We start from the raw sequence: 13,723 nt of genomic DNA, 5'->3' as shown, positions 1-13,723 counted from the left end.
TTATGCGGATCCGGGATATACCTTTTATTCGCATCCGCTTCATAAGTTAGTAAGACTTGTTATATTTTTATGCCAAGACAATATATGGTGGAAGCAAAAATGCAGATATGGCCCAGGATAACGGCAGATCATGGCCCATTGTTATTAGACGCCAAATTAGGTGTTCAAAAGAGGGTGGGCAAGCCCTTTACGTTTAATAGGAAACTTTTGCTAGATAGTTTAATTGTTGAGCACATGAAAGCTTGGTGTTTACAATTTTTAGAAATTAATAGAGGATCAGCCTCAACAGCAATGATATGGGATGCAATGAAGGCGGACTGCGAGGAGAGATCATTAGTTACGGATGGGGTAAAAGGAAGCAACATCAGGATATGATGTGAGGACTTTTAGATAATCTTAGAAATGCAGAACAGGAACTTATTCAGGAAATAAAGAGGGGGGTTGAAGACAAGAGCATACAAGCAAAGATAGCTGGCTGTAAGGCTAAAATTAATCAGGAGTGGAGTAAAGATATTGCATGCCAATATAAGGCACATAAAGAAGAAATATATGAATTTGGGGAAGCCTCAGGCCGGTGTCTGGCGCAGAGATTGCGGGCTAAGCATTCTATGCAGAAATAAGTGCATTTAAGGACTCAGCTGGGAATAAGTATAGAGTATGGAGGGTGTATTGGGAATTTTTCATGCATTTTACAAAGAACTGTATACTCATGAGGAAAGGAGTGAACAGGCTATTATGGCTTTTTTGCAGAAAGTAGATTTATTAAAACTAGAGGAGCAGAGAATACTTGACACTTCAATAACTATGGAGGAATTAGAGGAGGCAGTGGGCTCATTGGCTCGAGGAAAAGCAGCAGAGCCAGATAAATTGCCACTGGAGATGTATCAAATGCTGTTTCAGGTATTAAAGGAGGATATGTTGGCTGTCATGCAAGAAGCGCAGATTGGGAAACTGCCGCCATCATGGGATGAGGCCAATATAGTGGTATTTAAAAAGAGAGACAAACCCCCAGAATTACCAGGGTTTTATAGACCCATCTCTCTGTTAAACTTGGATGGCAAAATATATCCTATAATTTTGGCAATGAGGTTGGCGAGGGTGATCACCCCTTTGGTCTCTATACATCAGCATGGGTTTATACCCGCCAGGAACATGGTCAACCATATAAATAGGGTAGTTGCTCTAATAGACTATGCAAATGTACAACATGCTAAGTTGGGCTTGATATTCCTGGACGCTGAGAAGGCGTTTGACCGTGTCTCCTGATCTTTCTTATGGATAGTTTTATATTAGATGGTGTTTGGCCTGTGATATGTTCAGGCAATTCAAACCATGTATATGTCACCTAAAGCTAGAATATGTGTAATGGGCAAGGAATCGGAGCCAGTGTTTATAACAAGGGGAACAAGGCAGGGGTGTCCCTGGTCCCCGCTGCTATTTGCATTATATATCAATCCATTTTTATGTATGCTTGAAAACAGCAATAGGATTACATCTATGACCTGTGGACAATATTCAGTTTGAGTATTAGCCTACGCAGATGATATTGCGGTGGCAACATTGGATCCACCTTAGGCGATTGAGGAGATAGAAAGGTTCGCCCAAGGATTTGGGGAAGTGTCTGGATAACATTTTTATCTGGCAAAGACCCAGATCCTCTCTACGGAGGAGGGATGTCCAGGAGACCCCCGGGTGGTGATGGAGGCTACATATCTGGGTATTAAAATAAGGATGGAGTTAGAGCAGCTAATAGAAGTTAATTGGGGTAGCATATTCGCGGGGGTACAGCAGATGTTGGATCGGTTGGAATGCCTTCATTTGACTTTAGTGGGAAGGTGTAACGTCCTCAAGATATGTATATTACCCAAGCTCTTGTATTATTTTAGAGCAGTACCATTAGAGCTAACCCGCACACAACTTTGAAATCAGCAAGCTATCGCTGATAGGTTTTTGTGGGGGCAAAGAAAAGCCAGGAGGGTTTTTAAATCTATTATGCTACCATGGGAATAACAGGGGAATAAGTGGAAACATTGGCAGGGACACCCTCAATATATCAGCTGCTGATGGGATCAGAGGCGAGAAATTGTTTGTTTACATTTTTGAAGTTAAGTTATTACAAGAGAACACGATTCAAGATGGTAATAGTGGCATATAAAGCTTGGAAGCTATTTAGAAAGAGAATAGGGTTAACAGGGATTTGTTATTATACTCCTACAAATACCACTACAATTGTGCCGCCTGTCTTTAGGGATTTTAGAATGGAGAAATGGAGAGCAAATGGGATTAGGCAACTAGGAGACTTTTTTAAGGATGAGGTTACATTTCAAACGCTATCAGATAGATTTGCGTTGCAAAAAAATGAGTTCTTTAAATATTTGAAAATAAGAGACTATTTTTTGAAGCGGAAAGGGCAGAGGGGGATGAAAAGTTGGCCACTTGTCGAGGCAATTAGACGGGGAGCCAGAAAAGGTACACTGTATCAAATATTGATGGATGAACAGCAAGATGATATAGAAATATGAGATAGGAACTGGGGCTCCCGGTTACAACAAGATGGATTGTATATGCTGGAATCAATAGATGTTGCAGGGAACATTTTGCTGTCAGCTAATTTGAAAGCTCAACACTTCAAGACACTATTTTATTTGTATCACTCACCTTTAAAAATGATGAAATGGGGAGCCACAAATGATGGGAGATGTTTTCGATGTGCGAGCGAGAGGCCGGATACTATACATATATGTTTTGGATGTGTGCAATTAAATATATGGAAGAAATACATTGAGGGGTTTCTATCAGGGATTACGGGAGTCAATGTACAGATAACAATGGACATAATGCTGACAGGAATTGGGGAAACCCTCAAATTGGGGCAAGAGTGTTATCCATATAGATATTTGATATGTGAAGCAGTGGCGGTAGCTAGGCTTTGTGTAGCATCGCTGTGGCTGCAACAGGAGGCTCCTTCTTTTGAAATGTGGTGGGCAACATTTTGTAATATTTTTAATTTGGAATCCAGCTTATATTCTTTGAAGTCAATAAAAAACAACAATTGAGTAATCAGATATGGAGGTCCATGATAGAGCATATGAAATAACTAAGTTGAATAAGGGATAGATCATGTATAGACTTGCTTGATTTATTATTTACTATTTTATTATTGTGTATAAACGATATGATGATCTGAGGGTTTATGTGTATATGTAATTGATTTTGATTGTTATTTATCATGGATTGAATAAAAAATAAAACTAAAAGATGTACCAAACAAGTTGCCCCCTCTCCCCTTTGTTATTGGCCCTATGTTTGGACCCTCTCATTGAATTTATTTGTTGTAATACACTAATATTTGTCTTAAAACATGGCTGTCTAGAAGTTAAGTGATCTGCATATGTGGATGATAACCTAATCTACTTGTCCAATCCATTGACTTCTCTAATTCAATTTTTAAAAGAAGTTTCCTTACATACCACTATCTCAGGATGTAAACTGAATTTTAATAAAACTAAGATTTTACCCTTGAACTCTTTTTGAAATCATCATGTGTTTGCCAATACTAACTTTACATGGGGAACCTCAAAGTTCAAATATCTTGGTGACTGGATCTCTCCCACTATACAAAAAACAATCCTCCACAACTTTGCAATGTTGAAATTCAGAGTACATACATTACTCTTGACTTGGTCTTCATTATATGTATCATGGTGGGGAAGATTAGACACTATTAAAGTGATGATTGTACAACATATTTTATACACTACCTCCATGTTAAAATCATTATTTTAAACAACTTGACTCCATTTGTTTGTAATGTCAATGGAATATTAAAACTCAACATTTTGCTCCCTCCAAGTTCAAACACCCACAACCTGAAGGAGGTGTGAAATTCCCAGATTATAAGTTATATCATTCATCTTTTTTAAATCAGACAAGCTTTTTGCCATGATGTATAATTTTCAAGATCAACCAGTACCAATTTGGTTTACCTTTGAACGATCTTTACTGAATTATTTTTCTGTGGAAGATCTTATTCATATGTCAGATTGCACTTTTATCTCCAAAAATTCAATTTTAACATACTCACACTATTTATTACAAACAATATTTTTATTAAATTCCATTTCCAGCAGTTCCCTGTATTCTACCTTTTTGTATAATAAATGTCTTAAGTTACGTAACTTATTTTAAACCCTGGAAAAGAAAAGGTATCACTTATGTACACCAATTTATGAAAGATAGTTCTATTGGAACCTTTGATTACTTGCAAATACAAGACCAATTACCTTACTCCTTTTTAGAGGAATATAACTTGATTTTTTCCTCCATTTAATGTTTTTTCCAAGTATTCCATGACTCCTGATTCACTGTTACAAGTACCTGCTATATCTCTCGATAATGTTTTGCATGGCAATATTCTCAAAGCTGCCCACATTTATAAGACCTTACTGCCTCCAGATTTCACTAGAGCTAAAAGTTCTCTGGAACTGTTGTGGGAAGATGATTTGTCTATGTTATTTCTGCCCCAATTTAGGGCAAAATATGGCTTAAACCATGTACAACATATAAAGCCACCCATATCACCCAGTCACTTTTTATTATTTATCATAGAGCTGTAATGACACCAGAACATGTTGCTACATTTTACCCTCTGCTTACCCTCTATGCTGGTCCTGATCTCAATATACTGGCTGTTTAGTTCATATGTTATTCCACTATAGCCATGTTCAAACGTTTTGGACTCTAGCATGGTCTTAATCTTTAAAAATATTTCAATATTATATTCTGTTTACATTACAGAAGGTTTTCCTGGGTTCTTTGTCACCTAATATTGACCATTTATCACCTACACCTCTACTGTTCAATCTTCGTATTGCAATTGATTTTAAAGTAATACTTTCTTGTTGGGAAGACTTGTCTAAATTATCTGCCCTTGCATGGTGGAATTTTGTATATGATGAACATAGAATACACACTGTATCTTCTACTTTACATCAGAAACTTTAATCAAATGTATATTCATTACCTTTCAATGTTTTTCTCTTCTTGCACTCACCACTCTCTTAATCTCTTTTCCTACCACCTTTCCTCCTTCCCTTCTCTTCTCCATCTTTCTCTCGCATTACTTTTTGGATCTTTTTCTTGTTTCTCTTTTTATGTAAAACAAAACATTCTTTTCCTAATTATATACACTTTCCATGCTTGGGATTCTTTCACTATGTATTTCATTCTATGATTGTCATTTTGTAATTGAAAATACTTAACTAAAAAATGGACAAACCACATTTATTGTAGGATTTGTTTCAAGTTAAACACACATCTTGTGCAGTGTGGTATATACATTTTTAATTGTTAATATTGCATCAGAAAGATTTTCATTGTTATGTAAAGTACATATGGAAAAGTTACCTTTGCTAATAATATTTTGGTTGATGTATAATCTTTCCTTAGATTGCTCACCATATGGCTGTCCTGTCTAGGCTTCAGACGGGTATATAAAACTGTTTACCCAGCAATAGATCTCTACCATAATCAGATGGCACCACATGGCTCTAGATGCTCCTCCCTCAACTAACATGACATCGCTAGAGTATACTAAGGACCCATCAGCGCAATGGAGTCAGTTCCCATTGAGTCATGGGGAGAGGACCCGATATTGACGACAGTAACAAACGGAATACATAGCATGTTTACATACCTTGGGATCTTATTAACCCCTTCGCTGCTGCGGACATTCCGCTGCAGCGCTGGGGGGGGCAGGGGGGCAGCGCGGCGGGCCTGTGCTCATGACGGAGCCGCTCCGTCATGAGCCACAGTTGAGCTGTGCTCATGACGGAACGGTTCCGTCATGACTCCGCCCATTTGCGTTGTCGCCCCGCACAGGCGGGGAAACAGCGCCGCGCAGGCGGAGCGGCCGCCGACAGGATTGTCATGACGGAACCGTTCCGTCATGAGCACACGGCAACCGTGGCTCATGACGGAACGGTTCCGTCATGAGCAGGGAAGGGGTTAATGACAACACTAGCCAACAGAATTGAAGTGCGAAAAGTCAAGCCATAATAAACTCTATCCTGTGGCATCGCATATTAGTGTGGTTGGGATGCACTTAGATGCAGGGCCAGGTTAATGTCCTGCCACAGTAAATTGAATTCCTGCTGTTGCTGCCAATACGCTTGAAATGGGGACTGTGAAGCAAGCAGAATGCATTAACCTCAAAGCATTATAACCTTTAAAGAAGGGGCTATTGCCCTTCATTAGAGGTGAGAGAGATTTTTGATTTGTGTGGCTACCTGTGAGGGGTCAAAAGTGTTCCATAAGTGAGAACTGTAAATTAAGTGGTAAAATAGCAGGATTTTGTTTCTTACCTGGCCTCATGTTAGGATTCTTTTGAACAGACACAGAACCCAGGTCCTTCCCCAGGAAGAGCTCTTGCCTACTGAATCCAGGAGAATAACTCTTTGACCTGCCTCCTTTGATCCTGCCATATTATTTGAAGTCCTCCACAATCCTTACTACCACTTGATGCACTGACAAAGTAAGCCACCTCCTGTCACATGGCAATTTTTTCTGGTCCTCTGAGGATGTATGGAAGCGGACCATGTAGTTACTTGCAATTATCAACAAGTTCTTTCTCCTCCACAGGGAAGTCCCTGGTCCTCTTCAGTGGGGTTGGCTGCATGGTTCTGAAGCTGTAGTATGTTATACTGAAAAGCATAACGTCCAAGTGGAAGATGGCAGAGCCTAGGATGTAGGCTGGATTAATATGCTGCTGCATTTATGTTTATCAAGTGTGTGTGATTCAGGACAGGTAAATGCTGTTTCCCTATACTGCGTTCTGAGCTTTCCATAGCAGAGGTGGAATGCTCAGCCTATAGGCATAGATCATGAAATCTGGTCAAAAAGTTACTTTCTTTTTTGTTGTAAATTCTTTCATAAGAGCATCTCCATCATGTAAGCACAGGATACCTATAAATCATACTGCTGGGCAGAGATTTCAACCCGGAAATAATGAAAAACAACCAGGCAGAGATCTCTGATTAGTTGTAGACAGAAATCTTGGTGTATGGACATCTCAGCATGTAGATTACCCTTTGTAAATTTGGACTTCGGTGCTTTAAAATCGGGATTATTGGCCACTCACACCATAAAAAACCACATACTACCACATATTTTCTATGGTACTAAGTTTAAGGATAGGTGGGGAAAGACCTTTGTGCCAGGGAGGGTAAGAAGCTAGCAAAGGTGAAATTTGTGTTACAAAGTGTAATCTAGTGGAATGTTATGTTACTCTTGTTACGCAAAATTCCCGAAATTACCCCATTACACCACATAGCCAAATTACACAACATTCATGTTAAATATTTATTACAAACATGCAATTTGCGGCAACATATTACCGCAAACGCAAGGGAAACACATTCACAACAGAACGTGATTTGCTGTTGTTCACAGTGCTTTTGTTTTGCACTTGTGTTTAATGTGAAATGCATGCATGGACGCATTTTGTGCTAAAATACAGCGCCAAATGGAGGTTTTGCATTTGCATAATTTCACATAATTGTTCTAAAATTTAATGTATGCAAAAGCAAATTATGTAAATTTCACACACTTGTAGATAGAAGGTGGTTGTGAGGAAGAATGTTCACTACTAACTTTGTGGGTATTTGAAATATCCCATTATATTTTCATGCCAGGGCAAATCCGCTGCAAATGTTTGTGGTAAAATTTACTTTTCAAAGCAAATAAAGATTTGTGTATGTAGGTTAGCCAGAGTAACGCAAAGTACTGCTATGATCTACTTTGCATCAAGAAGAAGTTCCATGAGTGGTACAATCCCCATCTGTCATAATGTTGAAGATTAATGGATTTCTCCACTTAAAGTATTTTCTTAGTGGAGATAAAAACGTTAAGGAGCCTAGGCTATCAGGAGTTTTGTGAAGCAGTCACAAGATGATTTGCAACTAGTTGTTATTTTTCATGTATGCATGTTTTTTTAATGATAAGCAAATTTTGCACTACCAAGGACTACATTTATTGCACACGTTGAATAAGGTCAATTCACAAGAAATGAGACACAATCACCAGAGAGTTCTATAAGAGCCATGCAAGTCACTTTGGTGCTCTTTGAGTCTGATTACAGAATTGTGTGGCTATGGAAAATAACCTGATTTGTGAACAAAATGTTTAATTTGGAGAACAGTCCGCTGTGCAAATTCCCTAAACTGTATACTTACATGGCAGAGAGATTTTTAAGAAATCAGAGGATTTTTCATTACTACCAGACTCAAAATGAGGTCCATGTTTTTGACTAAGGTTCTCTTTTGATTTGTTCTATGTTAGTTATTTATACACTACATGCAAAATGTAAGAAAACAAGTACACCCATTTTTGAAAAACAGAACTCACCAAATCTGGAATATGCTGTGGCTATGGCTTGATTCTTTGCCATATCAATAAGTCCTCTTCCAAGGCAGAAATGTGGAAAAATTAGCAATATTTTCTTAAGTATTTCATTTACATTGTTAAGGTTCTAATAAAAAGAGAGAAAATACCACAATTATGTACATTCCCCTAACTGCAAAAATGATCATGGTTGGAAATAGATTTACATACACTACAAAATATTTATTTAATATATTCCAACAACAATTACTGATTGTACAAGTATATATATTATCCAACATTAGAGTTGAATTTAAAATTTCAACTGCAAAATATTTTCAGCATGCAGAGATTAGGCAGTATTTTCCTCTCTAAGTCCGCCTCCAGTTAGTAACCAGGTCAAGGTATGTAGTGGTCCAAAGCATTAAAGTTGATACAAACTGCCTATGAGTGATCAAGCGGAATAGCATGTCCTTTAAGGTGCTGCAACAATGGTACTGACTCACCAACTACCAATAACAGCTCAAGTGACTAGGATTTCTCCAAGAAAAAGGCTCTAAGGGGCATATTAACAAGGGCCGGCGATAAATATCGCAAAGCGCGCTTAGCGCTTGCATATTTATCGCCGGCTATCTCTGGAATTTATCGCCCGGTTTGCGCGTTATCAACAACGCGCAGCGCCGAGGCAATAAAATTTCCAGAGATAGTTGGGATATCGCCGTTTTCCATGGTGGAAAACGGCGATATCCTAGATGATCGGGCCTGTGGTCTTAGCCACAAAATCCATCCCCCATGTTAAGTATGCCTTAGTCAGGAATTTAACAGACGTTAAATTCCTGCTTTAAGGCATACTTAAGGTGATTTTAAAAATCGCTACCCTCCCTTGTTAATATCGCGAAGCTGCCTTCGTGATATTTTGCCAAGGGAGTCTTGTCAGGCACGCCTCCTTTGCATCCCATTAGCGATGCGATCGGAGGTGTGCTGCAAACGGGCGCTAAAACAGCAAGACACGCGACAGCGTGTCTTTGCTGATAAGGCGATGAAATTATCGCTGCTTTTCACCCGAAAACGGACACAAAAGCGGCGATAATTTCATATCGCCGCCTTGTTAATATGCCCCTTAGTTTCCTGGTGCATTGGGACAGGGGAGATTAACTCAAGGTAGAATATGGTGCCTATTTTCAGGGAAAAGATACATAATGGTACATAGTTGGAGAAGGTACAATGATAAAAAGAGAGGAAAAATAATGTTCTACAAATTCAGTACAGTACATTACATTTATAGAGTGCACAGCAACCTCCAAAGAGGTGTCTTGGTGGTGGAAGCAGAAAGAACACCTTCAAGAGATCTAACTAGAGGGAAATAAAATGATGTCAAGGCTGGGGTCTAAGAGTAGCGTTTTAAGGCTCTTTCTGAAAACTGAAAATGGAAGATTTTTGTTAAATTTTGTGTCAGTTTGACTGATGTTGCAATGGATTTTGTTCTGGAGACACGTTATTAAGGTAAAGGAATGCCAGCAGACGTCAGTGATTTCAAATTAGCTCCTTGATATAGAATGAGGCATCCTGTGATAATAGAAGTACCATCACACTTGATGAAAAAATTGATCCCATGTCATGGCTAAGTATAATAAAGACTCTTTCATACACTGGCTCATTGTACTTCTTCTTGGAAAAAGGGTGTTGACTGGCATTCCAACTACATCCACCCTCCTGTGTCCAATAGATGGGTCTCCTCTCGACACATCGATAACCCATCTATTGGGTATAGGAGTAAGAGGCATTTTCTTTTTGTGCAAGTGGGGTCAGTTGATGATCCATAGTTGAAGTGATCAACTGAGATCAGATGTTCTCTTCCAGAGATCTTTAACAGCAGATGCATATGGCCAAAGTGTTACTGTTTTTAAAAGTAGACCCAAAGATGTAGAAAGCATTTTTAAACCTGCTGTGGGTTCATAATTCTTTGCTTGAGGTACTTAGGGCGTGATTTAGATCTTGGTGGGACTACCGTCGTCATTTCGCGGCAGAGTATTCAAGTACTCCGTCAAGCTGACAGAATCTCACCTGCCCTATTTAGATGTATGCTGGCTGACTCTCCGTCCGTGTTGGCAGAGTGTTTATTGTCACGTATGTGGCTCACCCCTGCTGATGTGGTGGACTCTTCTGTTGGCAAATAGTACTCCGTCGCTGTCAGGGTGGCGGGGTTGCACCAAGCCTATTTAGATTCCACACTTGTTCTGAAGGTGTTCTAGAGGCAGTTTGCCGATGAAGTGATTTTGTCGCGGGCTTCGGTTAACATTGGAATAGTCCTGTGGCTGTATGATAGATGCTAGCATCACACACCTGATGTAATTTGCCAAATTTTTAACACCTGCATTCCACACTATAAAACACACTTGTTAGACCTGGCATCATTGGCATGAGTCTCTCCTCCATTTTTTTCTGTTTGCCTCCGCTGTTTACGATGTTTTTGCTGGATTATTGCTTTGGGCACTGTGCCACTGCTGATCAGTGCCACAGTGCAAGTGCTCCCTATGTTAAATTGTTACATTGATTGGTGTTACCATGATTGGCTTGGTTGACTTACTGTTCAGACCCTAGTCTAGTGCACTGCGTGTGCCAAGGGCGTGTAAGTTAACTGCTGCTGGTGGGCTTGCAGCACTGGTTGTGCCACCCACAGAAGCAGCGTGTAAAATGTGTCTCAGGCCTGCCACCGCAGCGCCTGCGTGCAGTCCCTGACTGCCATGTCGACTTGGTAAGGAAACCTACTTACCAGTCTCTAAACCTTCACTTTGCCACATTTCAGACACCTCTATGGTAGGCCCTAGGGCAGGGTGCATTGTTGGTAAAAGGTAGGTCATGCCCTGATGTGTGTGGCATGACCTAATAGTGAATTACAACCATTTTCGTTTTTCATTATTGAAGGGCTACCTGCCTCCAATAGGCCAGACTGGGCAGACGGATTATTAACTCCATTATAATCTATCTGACTCAGGGAGCATGGTAGCAAGTCGAGTTTAGTATCCCTGAACTCGGAATTTAATAACACACCCTTTAGGATGGATGGTTTTTAAATTCTATGTTTGAAAATAGCACTTTTAGAAAGTGGCTATTTTCTTGTCCAACTATCTACCGGTCTCTGCTGGTTTGGTGTGTGTGTCAGGGGCTGGGTGGCTCCAGAGGTCTGAATGAGTCAGTGTGGGGTGAATGGGGCGTTTACACATAGAGTGAGGGAAGAGTAGCCTGCCCTGCCTGACACAATACTGGCTCCACCTCCTGCTGGGCGACTGATAGCCCTGCTCCTGCCAGTGACAATACTGGCTCCGCCTCCTGCTGGGCGGCTGAGGACTCTGCCCTGCTCAGTGAATAGGCCAGGTGCCTCTGCCTGGCAACACCCACAACAAACCTGAGCTGGTGGGAATCTCCCTGCTTGGACAAAGGGAACAAAGGGAAAAAGGGGTATAAGAGAAGGACCCCTGAACCAAGAACTCAGATCACTTCTGACAAGGAAACCTGTACCAAGGACAAGAAGCCTGCTGATCTAAGGACTTGCCTCCCCTTTCTGCCAGAGTGCTGTTTTGCTGTGGAGGAACCTGAAAGCTGCTTCTTTATTTTTGCCAAGGAACAAGGAGAGAGGAACTTGGTGTGTACTCTCTGAACACTTGCTAGGAAATCTCCAAGGACTGGAAGAGTGCCAGTCTCCTGTTGAAGTCACAGGGCCAAAGGACTTCACCATCTACTGAATTGCTGAATTGCTGGAAAGTGTTGTTTCCAGTACACAAGGGAAAATCTGCAGTCTCGACGCCAGCAGCAACGCCAGTGAGCAGTGGGTATCGGCCCCGGCTCCAAGTGACCCCGTCTCGACGCCGGTATCAACGCCAGTGAGGAGTGAGTATCGGCTCCACCTCCAAGCGACCCCGTCCCGACGCCGCTGCTGATCGCATCGACTCGACGCCCTTCTCGACGCCGTGAGCGCTGCTCCGGCCCGACATCCCTCGACAACGCTGCGGATTGACCCGACTCCGAGGCACGATCGACGCCGACCTCGACGCCGACATCTCGACGCCGTGGATCCTCGTTTTCTTCGTTTCTCAAGGTACTGTACTTGTGGGGTCTGTTGCGACTCCAGGCTCGACGTAGCGCTCCTCGCGGTCGACGCCGAACCTTGGGAATCTTGTAGACTCGACGTCGTGTGACTCCTGTGGGGGTTACATTGTTGCCAAAGAACTGTGCTCAGAAGAATACTTTGCTAAAGAACTATTTGCCAAGAAGAAACCTTACTTGAACTATTATTTTTCCTTCCAAAGAGTATTTATTAAGACTGTGGTATATTTTTGTCGTTATTTGGTCTTGTGCTAAGCCTTATATAAAAATACTATTTTTTATAATAACTTCTGTGTCGTGTCCATCTGTGGTGTATTCACTTTATTACTGTATGTGGTCATAAATGCTTAACACACTGCCTCTGAGATAAGCCTGTCTGCTCTGCCAAGCTACCAAGGGGGTAGCAGGGGTTATCTGAGTGTGTAATCCCCTTGCCCTGACTAGAGTTGGTTGGTCCCTATTTGTCAGAAGTGTATACCTCTGCCAACTAGAGACCGCCGGTTCTAACATTGGTGGTCAGCTGTGAGGATTGAACTTTGCATTTATGACTCATGTGCAGTGATTAGTGTACGCTACATAGTGAAAGCAGACCATAACGCAGCCACAATCTGTTTTGGTAGGATATTCTATTTTTGTTCTCCGCTTTCCTGGAGCTTATTTTTTTAAACACTGCCAGTTTTGACCATGGAGAATGCCGGAGCTGCTACACCTGTGGAGAATGTTGTGGGGGAATTTGATAAGGAGAAGATAGATTCCTACACGCTAAAAGATCTAAAAGGATTTTGCAAGCAGTTTAAAGTTCCTACCACAGGTGTCTCAAAGAAAGAGGGCTTCCTCAAAGCGCTGAAGGCCTGGTTAGAGGCCAGAAATCCCTCTGATCCGGTGGTGGTACCGGAAGAGGAAGAAGAAGAAGAAGAAGAAGAGGAAGAGCCCACAGGTGGGCCAGTGTCATCTCCAGGCAGTAGTGCGTCCTCTAGGAGCCTTTCCCCCGAAGAATTAGAAGACAGGGAGAAGGAGAGGGGGTACAAGTTAGAAATGGCAAAACTTAAATTAGGAGGGCAGTTGGAATTAGAGAATGCGAGAAGCAAGAGAGAAGCTGAAATGGAGAGCAAAAGATTAGATTTTGAGAGAGAGAAATTAGCGTTTGAACGTGAGAAGATGGTGAGGGAGATGGAGCTTAAAACTAAGAGTTTAGAGTTGAATCCCTCTGGTGGCAGCACTCCATCGGTGCCTGCAGAAA

At 41.2% G+C, this 13,723-nt stretch overlaps 1 protein-coding gene across 4 annotated transcripts in view; it reads right to left on the bottom strand.

Moving 5' to 3' along the window:
• The window catches only part of LOC146861982 (phospholipid-transporting ATPase ABCA1-like), a 3,104,259-nt gene that overhangs the window by 784,896 nt on the left and 2,305,640 nt on the right, over positions 1-13,723 (bottom strand). For all 4 annotated transcript variants that reach the window (XM_085641135.1, XM_085641137.1, XM_085641136.1 and 1 more), the window contains exon 40: positions 8,404-8,527. In XM_085641135.1, the coding sequence (XP_085497261.1) occupies positions 8,404-8,527 (124 nt within the window). The remainder of the gene's footprint in view (positions 1-8,403; positions 8,528-13,723) is intronic.

This window comes from Triturus cristatus, chromosome 2_2 (genome assembly GCF_964204655.1).
Source record: "Triturus cristatus chromosome 2_2, aTriCri1.1, whole genome shotgun sequence".
Lineage (NCBI taxonomy): Eukaryota > Metazoa > Chordata > Amphibia > Caudata > Salamandridae > Triturus > Triturus cristatus.
This window is presented reverse-complemented; position numbering and strand designations above follow the sequence as displayed.